Source organism: Macrobrachium rosenbergii, chromosome 31 (genome assembly GCF_040412425.1).
Source record: "Macrobrachium rosenbergii isolate ZJJX-2024 chromosome 31, ASM4041242v1, whole genome shotgun sequence".
NCBI classification, from domain to species: Eukaryota; Metazoa; Arthropoda; class Malacostraca; order Decapoda; family Palaemonidae; genus Macrobrachium; species Macrobrachium rosenbergii.
The window spans coordinates 6,269,463-6,295,860 of NC_089771.1; the positions used below are offsets into that span (position 1 = coordinate 6,269,463).

Here is a 26,398-nt window from a genome sequence, read left to right on the forward strand (position 1 = left end):
ACAATAATGAAAACAGAAAAACATTGAAAATCTTAGATATTTTATTGAGAATATGGCTGTCTATTTTGACAATACCTATACAATTGGTATCACCATATATATATACATACATATATATATATATATATATATATATATATATATATATATATATATATATATATATATATATATATATATATATATATATATATACTAAACAAACAAACAATGACTGATAGTAGCGTTGATTTCTAACATAAAGATCATGGGAATCTCTTTGAAGAGAGGGTAAAAATATAAACACTCAAATAAGGTTAGATTTTTTTATGCTAATCTTCCACCAGAATTACTCATCTTGAATCACAGTGAAAAAGAGAAAGTGGAAAAGTCTATTACAACAAAATGTTTGTGCTTCCTGGCGAGAGAGAGAGAGAGAGAGAGAGAGAGAGAGAGAGAGAGAGTCAAGTATACTAATTTAACCAGACCACTGAGCTGATTAACAGCTTTTCTAGAGAGGGCTGGCTCTGAAGGATTAGACTTATTTTACGTGGCTAAGAACCAACTGGTTACCTAACACCAGGACCTGGCAGCTTATTGAGGAATGCGAACCACATTATGACGAGAAGTGAATTTCTATCACCAGAAATAAATTCCTCTAATTCTTCGTTGGCCGGTCGGGGGAGTCGAACGCTGGGCCAACAGCGTGCTAGCCGAAAGCTCTACCCACCCTTCCAATGAAGAACTGAGAGAGAGAGAGAGAGAGAAGAAAGAAAAGAAAGAGACTTACACTTTCACGAAATGGAACTGAAAACAGAATTTCAATTGGTTGTAAGATTTTAAATCAGGTTAAAATAAAGGGTTGAAATGTCACTTGCCAGTTCTAATTTCACGGCTCTCTCTCTCTCTCTCTCTCTCTCTCTCTCTCTCTCTCTCTCTTCTCTCTCTGGTTCCCTGTTCTCTTTTGCATATTTCTCCGTCAGCTGAAAGATCTCCCACTCTCTGTACTTATAGATAAGCTGTTTGTCGATGACTGGCTAATCTCAAGATCTGTTCCTGCCATGATTGACGCATTTATTGACACTTTCACAAAAGATTCTATTTGCAAAAACATCAGGGATATGTGCATATTCACAAGAATAACAAGTCTGCTTTGTGTGTATGTATGTATGTACGTATGTATGTATGTATGTAATCTTGGAAAGAGAGGCAGCAAAATTCTCTCCAGGACAAATCGTTATCGCTCTGAACTAGGACAGAGATTCATGCGACCAGCGATGACGTCATCTATGTGGAAGCTTCCCCCGCCCCCGCCCCTCGCTATGTTGCACTCCAACAGATTTGCTTTGTACTTCAGAGTCTCTCTCTCTCTCTCTCTCTCTCTCTCTCTCTCTCTCTCTCTCTCTCTCTAAACTGGCTTCGTTCCTTCCGGCACCAGATCCTTTGAGGCTTCCTGCAAATTTCAAACTTTTCTTGTTTAAATAAAAAAGCATATATGTATGTATGTATGTATATTTGTTGTATGTATGTATGAAAGAAGAAGCACAGAGAGAGAGAGAGAAAGAGAGTGGGAGGAAATCTCTCAGGAGGAGGAGGGAGGCATTCGGGCTCTCTCCTCATACATTGAGGACATTTCTGATAATAAAGACTAAACACTCCGGTCCAAGCAGCGACAGTGACGTCATTTTCCAAACATCTCTGGAGGTCAGGGGACGGAAAGAATTTTGCTCTGTTTATTTTGGAAAGGTCAGAATGAAACTCATCTTTTCATTCACTGTGACACGGTAAAAAATAACCCCGCATTTTCTAACTATTTCTCGAAAACAAAAGACGGAAACAAAGATTTGATCGCTGCCGCTGTCATCTCACCTGAAACATGAAACTGAGTTAGGTTTTGAGTTTTAACTTTCTGTCTACACACTCACTTAAATGTATACATGTATGTGTGTGTGTATAAAAGTTAATAAGAGCAATGTAAAATGAATAAGGGAATAAATGAAGCACTACAAAGAAAAATGGAATAAGTGAAAGTTTGGTTAATCTTTTTCGTGAGCGCAGCCAGACAGAAGGATTCAGTGAGAGATTCGTCGCCTTCAGAAGGAATCTCTGTCGAATACAGCAACTCAGTCCTCAGTCACTGATGATATTTTGGCAATCTTCGTGTTCATGTTCTTTCATTCATTGCTTGTGAAACTCTCTCTCTCTCTCTCTCTCTCTCTCTCTCTCTCTCTCTCTCTCTCTCTCTCTCTCTCTCTCTCTCTCTCTCTCTCTCTCTTCTGAAATATCAATGTAAAAAAATCTTGAAAGATCCCGGATCTCAACCATTTGAGAGAAAATTGCGAGAAGAAATATTTCATCTCAGGATCACTTTAGCATTCTTGTGACAATGCAAAGTCATCCCCTGTGTGAAAAATTGAGAGGAAGTAAAAAGTTGAAAGCCATTTAATCAAGAGGAAGAGAGAGAGAGAGAGAGAGAGAGAGAGAGAGAGAGAGAGAGAGAGAGAGAGAGAGAGACATTTCTCCCCTCTGCCTGTGCTTGCATGGCGTCATCAGCCTAATTCGTGTCCCCTCACAGCCTTCTGAAAACTCTCAAATCAACTTAAATCGTGTTCTTCGTCCAACTGTTATCTTCTACCGCAAAGAAGAAGAAGAAGATGCACAACTGGTTGAAATCGCTCTCAGCTGTCATCCCATGACCTTGAAAATACTCTACTTTAGGTGGTATACTTCTCTCCCTCTCTCTCTATCACATAGGCAGTGACATGAAACGTCTGAAAAGAAGCTTGTTGATAATTCAATATCAAGAAGGAGAATAAGTAAACACAGCAACTGACCCACTATGATAACACTAAGCGGAAGGGCGGCGGCTTGCAGAAGATAAGAGCCGAAATATCGTACCTCACTTTCCCTGTTACTTACTGACTTTCGGAGAAGCGTTGCTGTGAATACCGATACTTATGATCCCGAGATGCCGAGGAGTGCTCTTGTGCTTCATAAGCCAAGGAAAGAGTTAACATGGATACCCACCAACCTCTAACCTTCCTTCCTTTTTGGGCAACAGGGCACAGGGCAGCATGCAATGTCTGGCACTGGTTCCCAGATTTGGCGGTTTCCCACCAAATTTGGCACTAATCTGGCGGGTAAAACCAATTTGGCGGGTTAGTGGTTTTTGGCTGGTTTTAGAAGTTCTCCAGATTGCCGGTGGTACATTCCCAAAATTCTACTCTCTCTCTCTCTCTCTCTCTCTCTCTCTCTCTCTCTCTCTCTCTCTCTCTCTCTCTCTCTCTCGTGTTCTCATCAACACCTCTACTCAATTACCAATGGTCGAGGGTCATGACCCATTTTAAGAGGGACATGACACCATTAAGCCTTGAATCACAGTCTATCTGTCTGTCTCGACTGTCTCTCTCAGTCTCTGTCTCTCTCCAAGCGAAACGAGGCGATTCTGCTGATATTGTAAACATCCAAACGACTATTTTAAGGTTGTAAATTACAGACATCTTCACCACCTATCGAGCTAAAGTAGATTAATACAGTGATGTCAAATTTACAAAGTTCATGGTATATAAATTTACAGGATTTTGAAAGTACTTCTATACAGAACTGTCCCAGATTACACTCTCGTCGTATATGTGGCAACCATATAGGACAATGGAGAGTCCCTTAAAAGCACGTTCAAGCACCCAGGCCAAGGATATCGTCTCCAATGATTTTAAATATTTACAAAAAAAAAAAAAAGAAAAAAGGCGCACCATTAATTGACATCTCAAGACTGATGAATCCTGTGACTGCCAAAAGCAGCAGGAGTTAGTGAAAGGACCATTTTCATCTGTTGCTTTGAGAAACCAGAGATGAAACATACGAGTATATATATATATATATATATATATATATATATATATATATATATATATATATATATATATATATATATGTATAAATATAACTTTGCTCCCAAGTCTTTCCTCTTTACAAGGGCATGACATCTAAGGTAACGTGCCAGGGCAGGGCGATGTGGGAGTTGTAAGTAGGAACAAGTGATTCTTTAAAACAGTTACCGAATTCCAAAGACTCAAGGTTAGGGGAAATGATTAATTGTTCCCGTTTCTTGTTTATTTTGCGCTTAATCGTCTTACAGTTTCCACCCTGTAGTTTCTACCGGTTCGAGACTTTGAATATTTGATCGAGAGACATTAACGAACTTGATTAAAGGGGACCATACAATGTTCTGAGAGTCAATCACGCACTAACACTTATTCTCCCCTCACTTCGGAACTCTCTCTCTCACTTCTTTCCTCTATTTCGACTCTGCTTAGCCTCTATTTCGACAGTGCTTAGACTCTATTTCCGACTTTTCCACGTGTCTCTCCTTATATTCGCTATTTCCCTTGCGTCAACCATGACGTCATATTCTGGGCAGGTACTCTTTTCCTGAGGAACCTCCTCCACTTGTTTCATTCCAACTCTTGGAGGTGTGTTTTAAGGAATTCCGTTGGTCACTGGGTAATTGTTCCTTGTAGGACGTCCTTAGGTACCTGGCATTGATGGCATTTGATTGGCTAAAACATCTACAGTAGGCCTAACCTGTGGGAGTGGCTTGTTTCTCTGGACCCTCCCTTGAAGGCCAGGGGTGAGGGGTTTCCTCTCACGCCTTATACTAACCATAGGTTTACAGGCCTTCCCCTCGGAGGTCCTGTGAATTTCGAAGGCACGGCCAAATGCGGCTTCTCTTAGCGCCTCGTTAGTACTTGTGTGTTCTTGAAGTTGCGGTTGGCGACTTGTTATGGCAGGCGGGGAGATTTATGTGAGTTTATGGTCCTTTCTACCGACCCCATGAAATAGGATATTTCCACTTCGAAAAAATACATTTTCTCGATTCGATACAGTCTCGACCACGCTACCTAACTGTCTCCCGACAGTTTTCTAAGTAAACAAAACAGTATGGACTATGATTGATTGATTGCTGAGGGTTATCTGGCGTCACAACTACCAGGGTCACCGACGCCGATTTGTATGGACTATGACTAACAATTGCACATCATGCATGACAAATTCCTTCTATGGATCTGGCTCTAAGTATTAAAACAATGGTATATGATATATAAGAGCAAAGAAATATTAGCAGTTATCTATCCAAGGTACATTTGGTTACTATCTAGCTGCCTATCAGGTGGACTTTTAAATTCTTAAAAGTAATCAATCTGTACCATTTCTTGTTGGGCCCAATGGAGACCCCAAATTACCTAGTTTTTAGAGCTCTTCGTTATACATACATCTACCTGGGTAAATTTCCACTCCGAAATTGAATTTTTACTGAATATTTCACCAAAAATTCTATCCAGAAAGACTTTTTTATAACGTAGTTAACAAGATTTTCTTTTCTGACTTCCTAAGATTCAAAGTTAAACAAATCATCGAAAAAGAGTTTGGATTTCTAAAACTGAATCTAATTCTATGAATCCACTAAAGATTTGGCTTTTTAATTATAAGGACAAGCTACAGACCTTTATGGAGTCCCAAATTTGAATGCCCAAGATGTCTTGGTAGTTACTTTGGCTCATCAAAGAGAATGTTGCAGGTCCGTTATTACAGATGGTTGACCCCAAACTGGCTCACGAATTACTAACCCCGAATTTTCTAGTTTTAGAAATCATGCCGTTAAATGCAAGATTAATATTGATAAAAACATTTTTTCATAATTGGAACTACCAATTATGCTTACTTAACGACCCCTTGGTCATTGTTTATTAAACGTCCTGCCTCTTCTAAACTCCAACGTGTCTTGTCCTCTGCACTTGGCCTAAAAGTTCTCTGGGCATGCGTGAGCTTGTGGTCTCACTTCGTCTTTTCCTTTCTTTTGATCAAGTAGCCTTCAAAAAATTTCTTTTGCTTTATTTTTACTTTGATTTTGTAATTTTAAAGAACGCAACTGCTGTTTTTAATTTAGCTTTTATTCTCAATTAAGAATCAATATGTATTTTTCAATTTTACGGGCCGATGACGTTTTTACAATAAAATGCAACTGTTCTGTTGACTGTCGTATTCTCTGGACTCCTGCTTGTTGATATATATATATATATATATATATATATATATATATATATATATATATATATATATATATATATATATATATATATATATATAAACAATATGTGTGTGTGTGTGTGTGTGTGTGTGTGTGTGTGTGTGTGTGTGTGTGTAGTCAAAAGAAGAATTGGCGTAGTTTCTTTATTCATTGTCCATTATGGAAATATTGCCATATGAAGGTGCCAGATTATTTACTTTTCAATCCTGACGGCCTAAGAAACATTTGGAATTTGGCTTTTTCTGCTCGAGCTGACGTTGACCCAACGTATCGTACAGTACTGGGGCGTCGTCGTACGTCACCTACTTCTTCTTCTTCTTCTTCGTTTAACCCATTTTCATATGGGGCCGATAGATATGCACGAGGCCTGTGATTATTCTTTAAAAGCAAGCGCAATTCAACTAATTTTGTCCTTTGATCAATAAAGTAATTGGTATGAAACTACTAAACCTTCTGATTTTGACCCCTGAGGCCCAGTAATAATAGGTCTACTTTCAGCAGTATCTCGGATGCGTCGTCATGACTGAATACTTAAATCGACAAAATTAATCTGCTCTGTTGATTATTCCCGTTATTCTTTTATGCCATGTTCTTTCTTCTTCTTTTCCATTCATTATTACTTTTAAATAAATTTGCAGGTATCTCATGTCAAAAAGCAATCATAAGAAATCAAACGACTGCAATTTAGTCATCCAGTTTCATCCGCACACGTTGGAAAGCTGTGGGAGACCGAGCTGACGAATGCATTAAGACAAAAGGCTTGCTTTCATCCAAGCATTCTCGGGTTAATCTTAATGTAGCTGCTATTTATTTCTTCTAAATGAAATTAATTAATTCCCGTATGCCTAGACCTACTTTTCTGAGTAATTGGCAAGAAGGTTCATTGACTCATACTGTTTTAAATCGCCGATCTTTTAACATTTCAATCGGCTGATAAGAGAACAAAGATGGCGGTATGGCTGTGTTTGGTTGCGATAATCATGGTCACCATAAAAAAGGCATTTCATTTGGCAAGACTTTTAATCTCGCAAAGGAAAAGATGATTTCAACGTGAAGAATGGAACTCCATTCATTTTGTCGCTGGTGATGTTGGAGAAAATTATAGACATATACTTTTAGATTATCATCCCTAAAAATGCACACAAATTGAAAGAGACTGTTGTGCACACTCAACAAATGTTTACTAAGGATATAACTCCAGATAAATATCAATAGAAGAGTATTTCAGTTGCTTACTAATTTTGGAATTATGTAAGAGAGAGAGAGAGAGAGAGAGAGAGAGAGAGAGAGAGAGAGAGAGAGAGAGAGAGAGAGAGAGACCCAATTCAATATTTCTCAAATGAAAATGGCTTGCTTTATTATCGGCTGACTTTGAATACAAAGTTTTGATTAATCTGTTTATAAGGCATGCACAATTCAGATCTTTAAATGCCTTCTTTTTGTATAATTATTTTATTTTATAAGCCTATATCTATGCAACACTTTTTTGATGATTGATTTAATTTTCAAAAGTGATTTTGCTTAAGCCTATTATCCAACTCTCTCATATTGTTTGTTAACTCTTTGCTGCTATTTATGGCCTAGATTTTTTCAGGAAATTTTATGACAAGATTCTCTCTCTCTCTCTCTCTCTCTCTCTCTCTCTCTCTCTCTCTCTCTCTCTCTCTCTCTCTCTCTCTCTCTCTCTCCCTCTCTCTCTCTGTACTTTTGTCAATTCATTGGGTTAATAGTACATTACTTGTTAGATTCCAGCTCCTGAAGAGCTCTTAAAACCTCCCTGGACTTGGCTGCTAAGAAAGCTTTTTTTTTTTTTTTTAGTCAATTATCGGAGTCATTTTAGGGGGGCCCTTCAGGCAGATATATCTAGCTAAAGTGAGTTAACTATAGTAAGTAGGCCTAATATTATGGCCAAAACCCTTCATGATTTTCAGTAGGCATATATAAAATTATATATTTATATAGGCCTAGGTCTTTATTAGGTTAAGTAAAACTCACGACGGAATTCTCTCTCTCTCTCTCTCTCTCTCTCTCTCTCTCTCTCTCTCTCTCTCTCTCTCTCTCTCTTCTTCTTCTTCTTCTTATTCTTACTCAAGCAATATATTATTTTATCCTGGTCGTATTTCATTTACAGTAGGCTATATGACAATATATTTTCTTCTGTAAAAGGGAAATATCATTTATCATATTATAACTCCTTAATAATGAGCTAATTGAACTATAAAATAATGCAATAGTTCCCTGTGGCTAGAAATGCATTGCAGTAATATGTGACCGTGTGTAGTTGTAGGTTCCGTTTGACGTCACTGACTCGTCTCGAGCTGCGCGTGATTATACGTAGCTGAAAGGACAGGAAATATGAAACGTAACTTCCTCGTCTAAGTCTATTTCCGATATTGACAATAAAAATCAAATTGTGTGTGTGTGTGTGTGTGTGTGTGTGTGTGTATATATATATATATATATATATATATATATATATATATATATATATATATATATATATAGTAATAAATAACAATCTTTTATTTTCTTGCAAGTCTTCCTTTATAAATTTTGTTATTAAACATTAACATCATTCTTTAACAGTAGGAGATGCAAGAGTGATAATAGGAATATGATATAGGCCACCACATTTGTAGATTTTAGTAGATTGATGGTGCTTTTCTGCATAACCTGTGCCCCTGTTTGCAAAGCAGTCAGCTGGCAGACGTAACATGGGCGCCCTTGTAAACTCACCTTTTACTAAGTGGCACCATAAATCTGAGGTTCTTGGGAAACATGTCTCTAAACCGTTAGACGCTCAGAATTTTATATCATCCCTTGAGAATCCTGGATCAACCATTATAGTAACAGTAAACGAGCAGAGATCAGCAAACATTGCAGAAAACTAACACATTCTGAAATCTGTTGCAGAGACAGTACTTTACTGTGGAAGTCAGTGCACTGGATTATGGGGTGATATTGAAATGTCAGACATTGGGAATCCTGGCAACTTCCTTGCACTTCTGTGTGTCATTACTAATCACGATACCATCTTCAAACAACGCCTGGAATAGCCCAAAATGTTGATTGCCACCTACATCTCTCCAAGAGTACAAAATGAAATGACTGAAGTGACTGGGAAACACATAATCCAGAATGAAATTGTTGAAGAAGAGGTAAGAGAAGCCAAATTCTTTTCAGTTATGGCAGATGCAGTTTCATCTCACAGGAATGAATTGATGACTCTGTGCATTCGCTTTGTTGATAGAAGATGCAACATCAGAGAAGAGTTGTTGGAAATACATTTCAATCTCAGTCAAAAGGATCTAAGTGACTAAGAAGCTCATAGAGACCATTACGTTTCTGCTTCTTATAAATAACACATAAAAATTACGTTCATTATATTTCTATTAATGTAACATGTCAAAAGACGTAGTTTTTAACCCAAGATTACCTAAATAAGAGACCGATAAGTCACCCATAGAATGCCTTATAGATTATATTTTTCCACTAAAATAACTCTATTTACAACAAAAATATATTATATAATTGTATTTATTACATTTTTATCAATTCAACATGTTAAAATACCTAATTATTAACCCGTAAATAAGTAAAATAAGCTACTACATTCGCGATGCACTTTTTCACTCCTCGTAACATTTTAGCTACGGTAGAAAATAAATAATTCGCCAAAAAACCCTTCATTAATTACATTTTATAAGCATAAAAACTAAACTTTACATGAAAATTATATAATATAATTAAATTTACGCCTTTTTATAAATCAAAGATGTTAAAAACGTGTCTATGACTCAAAATGACTCAAATAAAGGACCTAATCACCTTGGGTGGAAAATGGCCGAGTGACATGTAAACAAATACCTGTGTCGTCTATCGGTGTCGTCAAAGAAACATCACAAATCAATCAATTTCGACCGGAAATACCGGCTGGACGATCGAACTGAAGGTCAACCGAGGTCAATGAATGACCGATGTTAATTTTGCGAGTTAAAAATTCGGTTAAATTCAAGGATTAAGTTAAATATGGTTGAATTCGTTTAGGCAAAGTGAGGCGCTGTCGGCCTCACGGCGCCTTTATTGAAAGCGTCAACTCCGTTATTTACGTTATTTACGTTAATTAATTCCGTTATTTACGTTATTTACGTGACTTAGATGATGCAGAAGGTTAAGTCAGTGATTGAAGCGGATTTCTTGAGTTAAGAATTAGGTCGGTTGCGTGTTTTGAGTTAAATATGGTTGAATTAGGTCAAATGGTCGTACGTCTTCGTTATCTGTAGTTATTTAAACCTTATTTAACCGATTTGAACCTTTATTTTAAGTTATTTAAACCGTATTTCCTCTTTTTAAACCGCTTCCTAACTGTAGCATTTGCTTTTTGGATTGGTTATATTGGTTATTTCCTCTAAAATTGATTTTTTTTATATATTTTGGCTGCTTATCGAGAATTTGCCGTTATTTTCGGTCGACTGTAATTAACCTCTAATTAACCTCAAATTTATTATATTTTTGTATGCTGGCCATCCTGGAATGCTGTATGCAATGTTATAGGGGCACTTTTGGTAAAAAGTGGTTTCCTTTCTGAGGTTCGTGGGTGGAGCCCCTGGCTGGCTAAATAACACGGCCTACTAGGTTAGGTTAGGTTAGGGTACATTATGTTAGTGTGGTTCTTTATAATAGATTTCCTTAGCCAATCCTTTCTTGAACACATGGCTCAAGTATTTGCGGAACCGTTCCATGCAGTCGTCCGAGCTATTACTTAGAAGTGCCGTTATTTCTATGATGTAAGCCTAACCAGGCTCTGTTAGGCTAGGAGTCAGTCTCCCTAGTATTGCAGCTTCTAAATGGTTTTTTTTTTAACTCAATAGATTTAATTTCGATCAATTTTCTTCTCAGTTTCGAGCCTTAGGCTAGGTTAGGTTCAGAGTTATAGGGTAGGTTAGGCTTGGTGGTTATAGGGCAGGCTATGGCCTGTAAGTGTTGACTGTAATAATGGTGCTCGATTAATAGGTTTATGATTTTAGGTCGTGATTTTCATAATTGCCTCCCTCCCCACCCCCACCCCATGCATAACGTAAGATGATTGCATCGACGGTGTCAGACTTGATTTTTGGTTAGCCTTCAGGGTATTTGTGCACCTTCAGCCTCTTGTTGTAGGTCCTTTTGCCTGAAAGGAAATCAAGGTACTCCATAAAGGGATGTATCTAACCTAACTTACCATAGGATACCATGCCCCTGACTTGCAGGTGGTCCCCTCCAGCCTTCCAAATGTAACATTCGGACTAAGCAGAATGTACGCATAACTACACCGCATTCTTGCCAGGATATTTTTAGCGACTGAAAAGAAAATTACGAATAATGATGTAGGCATAACCATTACTGAATCTAAATGCTTAAAAACAACCTAAAGAATAAAACAAAAATGGATTTTAAATGAGGCTTATTTCCAGTGCAGTTTTCCATGAAACTGTTCTCAGTTATACTAAAGCGTAATCTTTTGTCCCTTCCAACACGATATACAAACCATTGGTCCTTTACATTAGGAATCACTTTCAGCGTAGACTGGAAAAGGCCGTTGATCTTTCGAACAAGGTGGTTGGGCACTTAACTACCATCCGGGAGGTGAGGGTACTGCCTGCCTGGATGTAAACATTCCAATTTGCTTTCGCCGTCATGCGCTGCAGACAAGTTTTCTTTGGCTCTCAGCCCTGACTGCCTTTGAGCTGTTTTCCCAGTGGGATCTTGTTTTCTTCTTCATTATCACGAGAATGTGGATAAACCTCAAGCCTCCCTCCCTCCCCAGCGTGTGCGTGTCCTGGGGTGGGAGGAAAGAAATGTAACACTTTTCGCTCCAGCGTGGATATGGACCCACGCCCTCTGCCCCACCTGCAGAGGACATGTGTTCATGCCCTTCTCCTTGTGCCAAGTGTTGTTCCTGGTCGGCTGAGCAGTGGGCGAGAGTTTGAGGAGGAGGCGATACCGAGGAAGCCATGGCGTCGTCCGAGGGTTATACGCCCCGACGACTCTTTGGTGGCTGACCCGTCGGGATAGTTTCTCCCTCCCAGCAAGCTTCCCTTCTTGCTGCCTCTCCCTCAGGTGAGGACTCCCCCTCCCCTTCCTCATTCGTTCCGTCGGGTGTGGAAGGCCGCGGGGGAGCGGACGTTCAGGACACCCTCTCTGGGGCCTCTCCTCGTTCCGGGGGCAAATTTTTTCCCTCGGCGCTAGTAGGGGCTTCCATTTTCCTCAGGCCTGGCAGTGGAAGCATCTCTTGGTAGCCAGGTATCTGACCTCACCTCTGCCTGGCTGCACCTGGTCTTCCTGGCATTCCGTCACTGGAGGGCCTGGTATCCCACCTGTCAGGCACTCTGGTGACAACCCACGCAGCCACCAGATCCACCACCACAACTGTCACCATGACATCATTCGGCAAGCTACCTGTGACAGTGGCCTCGCACCTGGGCACCCAGGTGTTGGCCGCTCCTGCCACACTCCATTCCATGCCGCTGCCTCCTGGTTTCCTGGCCCGGTTATCCCTGCCTGGCCCCTCAATGATGGTGACTTCATTGGTGCCATATATCTCCATGGTGCGATCCATGCTCACTTCCATCAGGGAGAACAACTTCATGCTTATGGTGGACTTCAAGGATGCATATTTCCGAATACCCATTCATCAGTCCTCTCGCAAGTACCTCGGCTTTATCCTCGGGGGGACGATCTTCCAATTCAGGGCACTCTGCTTCGGGCTCGACCGCTCCCCAAGTGTTCAGAGTCTTCTCTCTTGTGCCAGCTTGAAGGCCCATTTGCATGTCCAAATCGTCTACTGAGATATCTCAATGACTGCCTGGTCCTGCTGAGCTGCAGGACAGGGGATCGGCTCTCGAGCTTTGCCAGGTGATCTCGGGAACATGGTAAACCTCAGCTTTGAGAAGTCAGATCTCACCCCAAGCAGGATAAAGTACCTGGGAATGCTGATAGACCACGGTAGCAGTGAAAGTCTTTCCCTCAGACTCTCGTATCAGCAGGTTCAGGAAGGCAGCACAACTGTTCCTGTCTCGACAGGAACAGCCAGGTCGGCAATGGCAAGTTGTCATCGTTACCTGTTGTCGCTGGAGAGACTGTTACCTCATGGGCGTCTTCACCTGCAGTCTCTACAGTGGAGACTAAAGGAGTATTGGTCCCAGTCATGAGGCCCCCAGTCCTTTCTCATCCCTCTTTCCGAGGAGGTGAGAGAGGACCTTCACTGGTGGATGGACAACAGGAACCTCTTGATAGGAGCATCTCAGACGCATTGACCGAGGGATGGGGCACACCTGGAGGAGTTGCTGGCCGGGAACGTGGCACCGAGGCGACAAGCACCTTCACATCAACATCCTGGAACTCAAGGCAGCCTTCCTGGCTCTCCAAGAGTTCTGGGATTGAGTGATGGGACACTCCATGGTACCGATGAGCGACAATACCACGGCAGTGGCAGACGTCAACAAGCAGGGGGTCTAGTATCCTTCCCTCTCCACCAGTTGACGATGCAGGTGCAAGAGTGGGCCCTGGCTGAACCGGCAGAGCTGTCAGCCAGGTACAGTTCAGGCAAGAGGAATGTCGTGGCAGACAAGCTCAGCCGCCAGAATCAGGTGATCGGAAATGAATGGTCCCTTCACTCCAGAAGTCACGGAAAGGTTGTTCGACCTGTGGGGGCGTCCAGTCATCAATCTGTTTGCCACCCGGCACAACAGAAAACTCCAGGTCTTCTGTTCAGTGTGGCGGACCCATGGGTTGCTGCGGAGGACGCGTTCCAGCACCCGTGGGACAACACCGATGTCACGCCTGTCCTCCACTCTGTCTGATTCGCAGAGTGATCAGCCAAGCGATGATCACTCCGAATCTTAGAATGATTCTGGTGGCACCCAAATGGCCATGGGCCATTTGGTATCCCGACCTGCTAGCCCTCCTTTCCGAGGCACTGAGAGAGATTCCCCCTTGGCCCAACCTGCTGTGTCAACCCCACGTAGAGCGGTACCACCAGGCAGTGCAGTCCCTGTGTCTTCATGGCTGGAGGTTATTCACCATCTCCTGCAAGCGAGAGGCTTTTCGCGCCGTGCAGCAACAGAGATTGCCGGGTACCTCAGATGATTCTCTGCAGCGGTATACCAGGGAAAGTGGTCCGTCTTCTGTGGTTGGTGTCATGGACAGGGTATCTCTCCGGTCAGAGCCACTGTTCAGCAGGTCACAGACTTCCTCATCTTCCTTCGCTGAGAGAAGCTTCTCTCCGTTTCAGCTGTAAGAGGCTACTGCGCTGCACTTGGCCTAGTCTTCTTTCGAGATTTCCCTACTGATGAGAAGCTTTGAAAGGTCCTGCCCACCCAAGGATCTCAGGCCCCCTGCGTGGGATGTGACTCTCGTTCTAAGGAGCCTGACTCATGCACCGTACAAGCCTTTACAAGAGTTGTCAGACAGGGATCTGACCTTCAAGACTTTCCTTTGATGTTAAACACTCGGGATGGGGATCAGTTATGCTCGGTTTCGTCCCAGATTTTGTGGCGAAGACTCAGAATCCTTCGGTCCCTGACGCTCGGTTCGAGTCTTTCACGATCCCCTCCCTAGAGGACTTTGTAGGTAATGAACCAGATGAGATGCTGCTGTGTCCTGTTAGAGTGCTGCAGCGCTATCTGAAGAGCACTCGACGTCTCTGGCCTGAGTGTTGACGACTCTTCGTCAGTACTGGCACGACCAAGAAAGAAGTGTCCAAGAACACGATCTCTTTCCGGCTTCGTGAGACGATAAGGAGAGCATATTCTGCTGCAGGAGAAGATGACACCGGTACACTTCATCCGAGAGCTCATGAAGTCCGCAACATTGGTCCATCCCTCACATTCCGGAAGAACGTGTTGGTTCTTCAGGTATTGAAGGCAGGTGTGTGGTCCCAACAGACTACCTTCACTTCTTCTACCTCCGGGATGTTGCACACAAGTCCTTGGGCATTTTCCTTGGGTCCTGTGGTGGCTGCTCAACAAGTTGTGTAGCTTATCCAGCTCCTCTAACAGGACAGGTTGCGTCTCGCCTAAGATGTACGGTTGTGATTGGAAGAATGAATGTGGAGTGACTGGCCTCTGTTCTTTCTCCCCATCTTGGCTCTCTTCCCACAGGCAAGGAGCGGACATGCCGTTACATGCTGGATCTGGCAGTTGATGCAGGTAAGCATTCGTCTAGAGCTTTCGTTCTATTTCCGTTCAGGTTTATAGACGCAGCCCCACTCCTTCCCCTTGCAGGGGTGGAAGGAGACCATGACAATAAGACAAGCCCAATGCTTGTGATTGCCTTAATGTCACCGACTCCAAGTTCTTCCTAGCCTACTTTGCATGAACTGACGATTCCTCTTTCTTGCAAAGGGACCCAGAAGTCTGACAATTGATCATGCGTTTCTTACAACCAGATCATTTTGTCAGAGGCAGTTTTCCCTTCCTCACTCTATCGACCAGGAAGGGAAGGCAAGGTGTAGTGACCTCCAACCAGTAAGTCTTCCTAATGTAAAGGACTGACGGTTTGTATATTGTTTCGGAACAAATCACAATTTTTCAAAGTAAATTGTACTTTTCCCAACTATACAAACCCGAGGTCCTTTACATTACATTTCATGCCCACCTCATGCCACCCCTCAATCTGTACCTGGGCCGAAAGGCAAATTGGAATGTTTCCATCAGGGCAGGCGGTACCCCCGCCTCCCGGACGGCAGTTAACTGCCTAACCACCTTGTTCGAAAGTTCAACGGCCGTTTCCAGCTACGCTGAAAGTAATTCCTAGTGTAAAGGACCGACGGTTTGTATAGTTAGGAAAAATACAATTTACTTTAAAAAAGTGATTTTATACATAGGATTTACTTCAGTAGTCCTTTATAGTACAATTCTGTATACTGTATCGTACAATGATGAAAGCCTAACCATAAATCCTGTGGGTGTCTTCTACAAGACGTACATACCCTCGTTCCTTGTTGTTTCTGTATAGTAGGACAGTAATCCGACTTTTCTGGTATGTACAGGGTGTTACTTAATGTTGCTGTGAATGTGAAGTCGGAATATACTGTATTAGTCTGTGATGAAAATATTAAATTTAGTACTGAGCAATACAGTAATGTACACGAATCTGGCTGGGAGTCTGGAATGATAAGATAAAAACGATACGGTGCTTTAAGTCCAGCAGTACAGTAAACCCCCCGTATTCGCGGACTCATGGTTCGCGGACTCACGCATTCGCGGGTTTCTCTGTGGAACATATCTAGCCATCGTTCGCGGAAAATTCGCCCGTTCACGGTATTTTTCACTGAGAAATATTCACTAATTACTGTATTTTCATATAATTTTCATGAATAAAGGTTTGAGCTATCAAAATGGGCAGTTCTAAGTGTTTCTAGAGGGGTTTTAAGCATTTGCGGATTTGACCTATTCGTCCCACACCCCCGCGAAGGGGTTCACTGTAATATACTAGTAGTACAGTAGTAGTACTGTACATACTGTACATGCATACAGGACTGTAATGTACCTGTAAACGAACTGTAATAAATACAGTACAGTACAGTACTGTAAGTCTTGTATAACACAATTTAAAAAATGTGTATGTAGGACTGTACACCTAAAAATAAATTACTGTAAATAAAAATGAGGAATCCCTTACCTGGTGGACATTGAGAGGGTACAAAGTCTGGCGAGTTGGGGTTTGAGGATGGGATCACTGTATCTGATGCAGCAGGAGACGGTAGGTTGGTCCTGGGAGGAGGGAGAACTTCTGGATCAGGAATAATGATACAACCTGTACATTACAGTACAGTACTACTGTAGTATACAGGCAACCCCGGTTTCTGACAGAAAGTTCCGTTCTTCATAAAAGCGTCGTAAAGCCGAAAATCGTTGTAAACTGAAAAATCGTCAAAAATCGTAAGAAAACCTTACTTTTAATGCTCTGGGTGTATTGAAAATGATGTAAACTGCATGTTTACTGAGTTTTTCATCAAAAATACCTCCAAATTCTGATTATTCTGCTGTTTTGGAGCCATATTTCTTCCGTTTTTTTCATTATTGCACGACACGTCGTAACCCTGGAACCTGCGTCGTTAACTGGGAAATAATTTCTAATGAATATATCTGAAAAGTGTCGTAACCTCGGAACGTCGTAAACTGGAGACTGCCTGTACTTGTTTTTCCTAAAATTTATAACAATTTATAAAACCATTTAAACAAAACAAAAAGTGAAGAATTCGTACTGTATTAATACCGTACTGTACCTGTTGAAGCTGAAGAGAGTTTAGTTGACTCAAGTCTGGAAACCTTCAAAGGATTCTTCAAGGGAATCTGGGTCATCCATAAACATGAGGCTCAGTCCTGAATGACAATCATGTATGTACCATACAGTAAAACAAATACAGTGAACCCCAGATTCGCGGGGGCGCCCCCAATGCACATAGAAATAGGTCAAACCATGAATGCTTAAAACCCCTCTAAAAACACTTAGAACTGCCCATTTTATTTTAAGTTTAAACCAAGAAAAACCCAGTAAAAATGCTTATACCTGAGTATTTTAATAGTTTTATCACAAAAGTGCATTTATTTATTCATGAAAATTATATGAAAATACAGTAATTAGTGAATATTTCTCAGTGAAAAATACATTTGTTTTGAATGGGCTTAATTTTCCGCAAACGATGGCTAGATATGTTCCACAGAGAAACCTTGAATGTGTGAGTCCGCGAACCATGAGAACGCCGAATATTGGGGTTTACTGTACAAATAAAAGACTTCTGTACAAGATCGACCTGGAGAGGCTAGTGGGCCTACTACTAGTGGAGGTTCATCACTTGTACTTGGAAGGTGGTGGCTTAATCCTGGAATGATAATGAAAAAAATTAGGTTATGCATCAGTACTGTGCAGTACTACATAAATATATATTAGTACATATGTACTGTGCTGTACAATAAAACAAATAAAAAGAATAATTCCTGACCGGGAGAGGTTAGTGGGGATAATTGTACTCGGTCAGGTGCAGTGGAATCAGGATAGGACTTTTCTTATGCAATAATAAAAATTATAAAAAGGATTGGGTGATTTGTAATGTACTACATACTGTAGAAAATTTATTACAGTTTATAAAACATTTTACATAAAATACTACAGGCAGTCCCCAATCATCGGTGGGGTTCCGCTCCCGACAGCATGATGATAACCGAAAATCGCAGACAACCGAAAATCACCGATAATAGCACCGATCCTGGGTTGTTGGTGCCGGTATCCGGTTATTGGCACCGATAACCAGGGGTCAGTGCCGCCAGTAACCGAGGATCAGTGCCGATAACCGGAGATCGGCGCCAATAACCGGGAATCGGTGTCGAAAATCCAGTTATCGTCATCGCTAGACAAGTGCCATAAAACCGGATTGCCGATAACTGAGGCTGCCGATAACCATGTACTGGCTGTATATGTACATACTGTACAGTGATAAAAACAAATGAAGAATTCCTTACCTGGGTTAAGAGTTGCAGGTGGTGCTGGGGACTGTTTCTTGAAGCCAAAAATCTTTAGTTTAGATTAGATGCTTCTCCCTTACAGTCTCCTTGTAAAAGGTTAGAGCATCCTGAACTACTCTTTGAAACTTCGTGAACCTTTCCACATTAGGAAGCTCTTCGTTGGGTGAGTCGGTAGAGCTGCGGACTGTCACTCGATGGGCTGGAGTTCAATTCCCTGGTCCCGGCTGATGAAGAGATAGAGGAATTTATTTCTGGTTATAGAAATTCATTTTCGCTATAATGTGTTCAGATTCCACAATAGCTGTAGTTCCGTTGCTAAGAACCAATAATTGGTTCTTAGCCATGTAGAATAAGTCTAATCCTTCGGGCCAGCCCTAGGAGAGCTGTTAATCAGCTCAGTGGTCTGGTAAAACTAAGGTAAACTTAACTTTTCCACATTAGGGTCCTGTGCCTCGATCATTACCAGCCCTTGCTCAAAGTGGGCCAAAGCTTGCGACAAGCCCGTAACACTTTATGCCCTGGGCTTTGGGGCTGGTGCCTCTTCCTCTTCCTCCTCCTCGATCATCTGCTTTTCCAGCCCAGTGAGGTCCTCTGCTGACAAATCCTCCCCATGGGATTCCAGCAGCTCGTTCACATCCTCAGCTTCCGCCTCCAAATTAAGCTTCTTGCTATAGTGAACAATGTCCTTCTCACAGCATCAAGACTCTCTCCCTTCTCAAAGCCTGTAAAGTCCATCACGAAATTTGGACGCAGCTTCTTCCAGGCCACATTCAAATTGGATTTCTTGACGTCGTTCCAAGAAGATTCAATGTTTCCTACAACATCTAAAATACTGTAGCCCTTCCAGGCTCACTTGACATCCAACTTGTCACTGCTATTTTCGGTGGCCCTGAGGACATGGCGAAATGTCCTCCTGGTGTAGTAAGCCTTGAGGCTAGCAATGACTCCCTGGTCTATCGGCTGTAGAAGCGATGTAGTGTTTGGTGTAAGGTAGGACTACCTTCACTTCAGGATAAATCTCACCCAAATTAATAGGGTGACCAGGGCATTCTACAACGCCAGCAGGACCTCAAATTCCAGACCATTCTCCTCCAAATACTTCCTAACTGCTGGCATGAAGTGATCATTAGACCATTCCTCGAAGATAGCAACTGTGACCCAGGCTTTCGCGTTAGCCTTCCAAATGACAGGGAGCCGAGGCTTGGAAATTCCCTCAAGTGCCCTTGGATTTTCAGCCAGATATGCTAACAAGGGTTTCAGCTTGAAGTCATCAGTGGCATTGCTCCCAAGAAGTAAAGTCAGTTTCTCCTTACTGACTTTATGGTCTAGTGCTGCCTTCTTGGATACGTCACGCACGACTAGGCGTACATTTCCAAAATAAGCCCGTCTTGTCCAGATTGAAAACTTGGCCAGCCGTATAGCCTCCATCCCTGATGATTTCAGCGAGACAACTAGGAAATCCTTGTGCTGCTTCCTCGTCTGCACTAGCAGCCTCGCCCTGCAACTTAAGGTTGTGCAAACTTGCACGAACCCTGAAACGATTAAACCAGCCTCTGCTGGGTACAAATGGTTCAATTCCACTACCTTCCTCTTTCTCCTTCACTACTGCCTAGCCTTCTCCTGAATAATACCAAGGCTCTCTGGAACGTTTCGTTGGTTTTGGTCCTCGAGCCAGACCATCAATAACTTCTCCATCTCCACGAGGTTGGGGTTATGTTGCTTGACTAGACTAGTAGCAGCACCACCTTTCATGTGTTGTAAAACACGTTCCTTATCCTGGACCATAGACTGAACAGTAGTTCTGCTAAGTCCAAGGGCATGGCCGATTTCAGTGTTCGTCTCACCTGAAAGAAAAGCATTGGCTTAACCGAGGCCAGGCATTTGTTATAAAAAATTAGGCTACATGGTGTCTCCCTAATCTGCATCCAGTATGTACAGTAATGTACTGTAGTAGACTGTACATTGAAAAGACTGTGACGTAAATATAATCTTTAATAGAGTAAAATATTGCCCATAACATATCGATTGCTAAATTTGCATCTTTTCACTCAATATTTAATTGGGTCAAACAGCAGGAAAATGAAACTTTAAGAAACCTTTCAAAAGACTGAAGTTTCATTAAAAAAATTAGTTACTGTAACTGCCAATTGAAATAAAATGTAGTAAGCATATGAAACCTGTGTACAGTACTGTACTGTAAATGCATTTTTTGGAATGTGTGTCATGCACATTTTCATTCGACATTTATTTGGTCAAACCACAAGAAAATGAAACTTTAAGAAACCTTGGAAAAGATTGAAGTTTTATTAACAAAATTTATTATAATTAACTGCCAGTTAATAATATATGACCATCTGAAGTCTTTGCAAATGCATTTTTTGGAAGAGCGTCAGGCGGCGGCAGACATGCTAGTATGACTGCAATGCGTATTCATAAGACCAGTGCAACTGAGCAACCTCTATTTTTCTTGATTACGCAAATGGACATCACGTATTGCCTTTGTATCATATTTATATACAAAAATAAAAATACCCTGTAATACATTTTTCATATAAATTTTACATACACAGGCATGAAAACTTATAAAATTCGGTAGGGCAAAATACGCCCAGGACACACCGATCGCTACCTAAATTTGCACATTTTCATTTGATATTTAATTGGCCAAACCACAAGAAAATGAAACTTTAAGAAAGCTTGCAAAAGATTGAAGTTTTATTAACAAAATGTGTTATAATTAACTGCCAAATTAATAATGTAGAACCGTGTGAAGTCTTTGTACTGTAAACCCCCGTATTGGCGTTCTAACATTCGCGGACTCACGTATTCAGCGGATTTGTCTGTGGAACGTATCTACCCATTATTCGCGGAAAATTCGCCCATTTGCAGCATTTTTCACTGAGAAATATTCACTAATTACTGTATTTTCATATTTTGATGACTAAATGCACTTTTTGTGATAAAACTGTTGAATCACTCAGGTATAAGCATTTTTAGAGGGTTTTTCTTGTTTGAATTATCAAAATAGGCAGTTCTAAGTGTTTTTAGAGGGGTTTTAAGTATTCGCGGGTTTTAGCTATTCTCAGGGGGTGCGGTACACATCCCCCGCGAATACAATTTTTGGTGGCAGATCATGTGCCATTGGCGGACATGCTATCGCGTCACGGCCAGATATTTTACCCTAATCTGTAATAACTTTTATAAAAAGGTGGAATTTCTTCTGCCTAATCCTTTACTGTGGTCTGCACAGTGGTTCTACAAATTTTTAATGCCAGATTCGATGAACTACGGGTAAACCCTCGGCCTGATGACAATTGGTGCTCAGGTCCAAACAAACTAGAAAAAGTCGCCTTTTTCAGAACGCTTAAAAATGCCATATTTCAACTCTATTGACATAGACCTCCTTTTCTTACTAGCACCTCCATCGGATGCAGGATTCTGGCGTTTGGGACCCGTGAGGAAATCGCAAAACTCGTTATGGTGACAGTAGCAGCAGCGCTACCTGTCTCAGTGAAAGGCACACGCAGATTGATAAAAACATGCTTTCTGAGGCTGTGGGCTGTTTGGTATTCCTCCGCCGTGCACGTGCGATTGACCCAGGCAGCGGGCTGGTCGTTCTCCGGTCAAGTGCAGTTATTCTCCGGTCAAGTGCAGTTACAGTACGCTCAGAAATGAGTTCCTGTCCACTGCCAAGGGGGTCTCTTATGGTGCCGATAACCGGTTGTCAGCGCCATAAGCACCAGTGTGGAATCTTAACCGGACATCACGCCATAAAAGAAACCATATTTTTTATGAATACTTTTGAAAACTGCCACAAAACCTGATCGCTGACAACCGAGTCTGCCGATAACTGGGGACTGCCTGTACCTAGGCCGAAAGGCAAAGTGGAGTACAGACCGACGAGTGGGCGGGGCTTCCCCCTACCGTTTGTACTAACAACTTTGTTCGAAAGTAAATGGCTGTTCCAGCTCACGTTCGCAAGCAGAATCCTATGTAAAGACCTTCAGGTTTGTGTGTTAGGGAAAATACAAATTTGGAGTTCTTTAAAATTTGCAATTTTTAACACAATAGCCATAACACTTTTTATGCTCATTGTCATCCATTAACGCGAGTCCTCGTCTTGTTTGTTCTGTAAGGTGAAGTCAGTTGTGCGCTCTCTGTAATCTGTGTATAGCACATGTTCTTTTTGGCTTAACTGGAGGAAGAGGTAGAAGTCCAAGATGATGACGTCAATGAACATTTCTCCTTTCGTCCATTCCCCCTCACCTCCCCGCCCCAGGGAAGAAGTGCCCTCAGTGCACCTCACACTGTGCACTGCAGTCAACCCCCAGTATTCGTGGGGTATGCGTACCACTGCCCCCTACAAATAGCTAAAATTCGCGAATACTTACAACCCCTCTAAAAACACTTATAACTGCCTAATTTGATAGTTCAGAACACCAAAAAACAATCTAAAATTGTTTAAACCTGAGTATTGTAATAGTTTTATCACAAAAAGTGCATTTAGTCACGAAACTGATATGAAAAGTGCAGTCATTTGTGAAATTTCTCTCTGAAAAATATCGCGAATAGGCGAATTTTCCGCGAATAATGTATATATATGTTCCACAGAGAAATCTGCCTATAGGTGAAGCGCAAATCTGGAACTGCGAACAGGTGGGGGTCCACTGTACAGGCAGTTCCCAGTTTACGACGGGTCCGGCTTACAATGTTCCGAGGTTATGACACTTTTCAAATATATTCATCAGAAATTATTTCCCGGTTTATAACGCGTGTTCCAGGGTTACGACGCGTCGTACGCCGATCCGACAGAAGAAATGTGGCTCCAAAATGGCAGAATAATCAAATTTTGGATGTTTTTTTATTGAAAAACTCAATAAAAATGCAGTTTACATCATTTTCAATACATCCAAAGCATTAAATGTAAGGTTTTCTTAGGATTTTTGTCATCGATTTTCGACAATTTTTCGTCTTATGATGATTTTCAATTTCTGACGCAGCGTAAAAATGGAACCCCTGTCGTAAATCGGGGAACTGCCTGTATAGGCTTTCCTTAAGGGATTTCGCAGCACCCATTCAGCCCCCAGCTGCAACCCATTTTCTCCTTGTACTGAACCTCTGTTCATATTCCCTTTCTATACTCAACTCTCTCCTAACAATTGTTTCATAGTACAATTGTGAAACTCCCTCGTTATGCCTTTCAAACCTTTCCATTCCTCTCAGTTTCCCTTTCAGTGCTGAATGACCTCGTAGATCCCAGCTCTCAACCTTTGGCCTAGATTTTGTATTCCATTCTATTCCATTCCCCATACATCATCTTCCGCCTTGCCAGCGAGTCCGAGACTGGTGACGAGACTAAGGTCTGGTCAGATATGAGTGGTGTGACATTAATTCAGTGATTGCTTCAGGAACACAGGTTTTTCAAGAGCAAGATTATGTCAGAGTGGGGAATCTTGTGAGACACATGATAGAATGAGTGAAGTAATTCCAGTGAACTGTTGGTTCACAGACACTTATGTTTGGACGGCTGTTCGTCGGGAAGACTTGGGAATCAGTGTCTGTGGAAAAATAAGTTAAGTATACCTTAGTTTTACCAGACCACTGAGCTGATTAACAGCTCTCCTAGGGCTGGCCCGAAGGATTAGACTTATTTTACGTGGCTAAGAACCAATTGGTTACTTAGCAATGGGACCTACAGCTTATTGTGGAATCCGAACCACATTATAGCGAGAAATGAATTTCTATCACCAGAAATAAATTCCTCTAACTCTTCATCAGCTGTCTGTGGAAATCATGACTGCGATATGGGCTTGGTATGATTGATGGGTTTGTTATGGACGATAAATTTAAAGCTTCAGTTTCATGTTAGGTTTTCTAATAATCTTTTACCTTCTCGTATTTCAGACTCCCTGCCCTCGAACAAGAAGTCATTCTGTGGCATCCAGGCTTTGGAAGTGCATGGGTCCAGCAATGAATTTAAGTGCAAGCTCCTGTGAGTTGTTGGATAAGTTCCTAAAAACGGAAATATAAAATTGTAGATATCAGATCTGTGGATCGTTGACAGGAGAAATTGGAGGAAATAAGATAAATAAATAAAAGTGATAGAAGCAGTGAATAACTAATAGAAGAAAGTGAAAAAAATTGGAGTTTCCTTAAATAAACAAGCAACGTCAAAGGACCAAAAGCTAAAATGAGCATCTTGGAATATCCTTTGAAAAGCGAGACTGAGGATCCATCGGTGATGTCTCACGTCAAGCACGAAAACATAGATGTAGTGGGCAGTGATGCCCCAGCCAGCTGTACCTCTCTATCTTTGGACCCATTAATGGAAATTAAGACGGAAATGAAGACGGAAGTGGAGGTGTTCTGTGAGTCTGATGGCAGCGTGAGACGTGGCTCCGAGGATTTTACGTCAGCGATCGGAGATGAAGACGGTTTGCCACCAGTCAGAAAGGAAGTCGAAAAGGGATGTGGGGAAGCCTTTTCCATGGAGAGACCCACTCGAAACGACATTTCTGGAGCCGTACCGAGAAGAGGCCAGATGCCTGTGGCGAGCGTGGAAAGGCATTCTCCCAGAAGTCCAGCCTCAGGGAACACATCGAGACCCACAGTGGAGAGGGGCCATGCACTTGTGACGACTGCGGGAAGTCGTTCTCCAGGAAGTCATATCTCAAGAGACACGTGAGGAACCACACGGGGGAGAGGTCCTTTGTGTGCAATGACTGTGGGAAGTCATTCTCCCAGAAATCGAATCTCAAGGACCACGTGGCAACTCACTCTGGGGAGAGGCCCTTCGTGTGTAATGAATGTGGGAAGTCGTTCTCCCATAAATCGTATCTAGAGCGCCACGTGGTCATCCACACAGGGGAGAGGCCCTTCGTGTGCAATGACTGTGGGAAGTCGTTCTCCCAGAAATCGTACCTCAGGCACCACGTGGCAATCCACACGGGGGAGAGGCCCTTCGTGTGCAGTGTCTGTGGGAAGTCGTTCTCCCGGAAACCGTTTCTCGAGCGCCACACGAGGATCCACACGAGGGAGAAGCCCTTTGTGTGCAAGGACTGTGGGAAGTCGTTCTCCCAGAAATCGAATCTGAAGACCCACACGGTGGTCCACACGGGGGAGAAGCCCTTCGCGTGCAAGGACTGCGGGAAGTCGTTCTCCTATAAATCGCATCTCAAGACCCACACGGCAATCCACACGGGGGAGAGGCCCTTCTTGTGCAGTGACTGTGGGAAGTCGTTCTCCCGGAAATCGTTTCTCGAGCGCCACATGGCGATCCACACAAGGGAGAGGCCCTTTGTATGCACGGACTGCGGGAAGTCGTTCTCCCAGAAATCGAATCTGAAGACCCACATGGCAATCCACACAGGGGAGAGGGCCTTCGCCTGCAAGGACTGTGGGAAGTCATTTTCCCACAAATCGAATCTCAAGACCCACATGGCGACCCACACTGGGGAGAGGCCCTTCGTGTGCAACGACTGTGGGAAGTCGTTCTCCCAGAAAGCATTTCTCAAGACCCACATTTTGATCCACACAGGGGAGAGGCCCTTCGTGTGCAACGACTGTGGGAAGTCCTTCTCCCAGAAACCGCATCTAGAGCGCCACATGGTGGTCCACAAGGGTGAGAGGGCCTTTGTGTGCAAGGACCGTGGGATGTCGTTATCCCATAAATCAAGTCTCCAGGATCACATTGCGATCCCCACGCAGGAGAAACCATTTGCCTGCGAAGAGTGTGGGGAAACTTTTGCCTGGAGGAAGAGCCTGAACCGACATTTCTTGACTCACACGGGTGAGAAGCCCTTCAGATGCACTGATTGTGGGAATT

The 26,398-nt window shown here is 42.3% G+C and overlaps 1 protein-coding gene across 11 annotated transcripts in view; it reads left to right on the forward strand.

Annotated features, from left to right (window-relative positions):
- LOC136855334 (zinc finger protein 665-like) overlaps nt 1-26,398 on the forward strand; it is a 64,699-nt gene that overhangs the window by 17,345 nt on the left and 20,956 nt on the right. For 9 of the 11 annotated variants that reach the window (XM_067132241.1, XM_067132248.1, XM_067132250.1 and 6 more), the window contains exon 2: nt 24,478-26,362. In XM_067132241.1, coding sequence (XP_066988342.1) covers nt 25,042-26,362 — 1,321 coding nt within the window. In that variant the 5' untranslated portion in view covers nt 24,478-25,041. Of the gene's footprint in view, nt 1-9,926; nt 10,030-24,477; nt 26,363-26,398 lie in introns of those variants that run through there. The other 2 variants (XM_067132244.1, XM_067132243.1) reach the window with 2 other exon arrangements.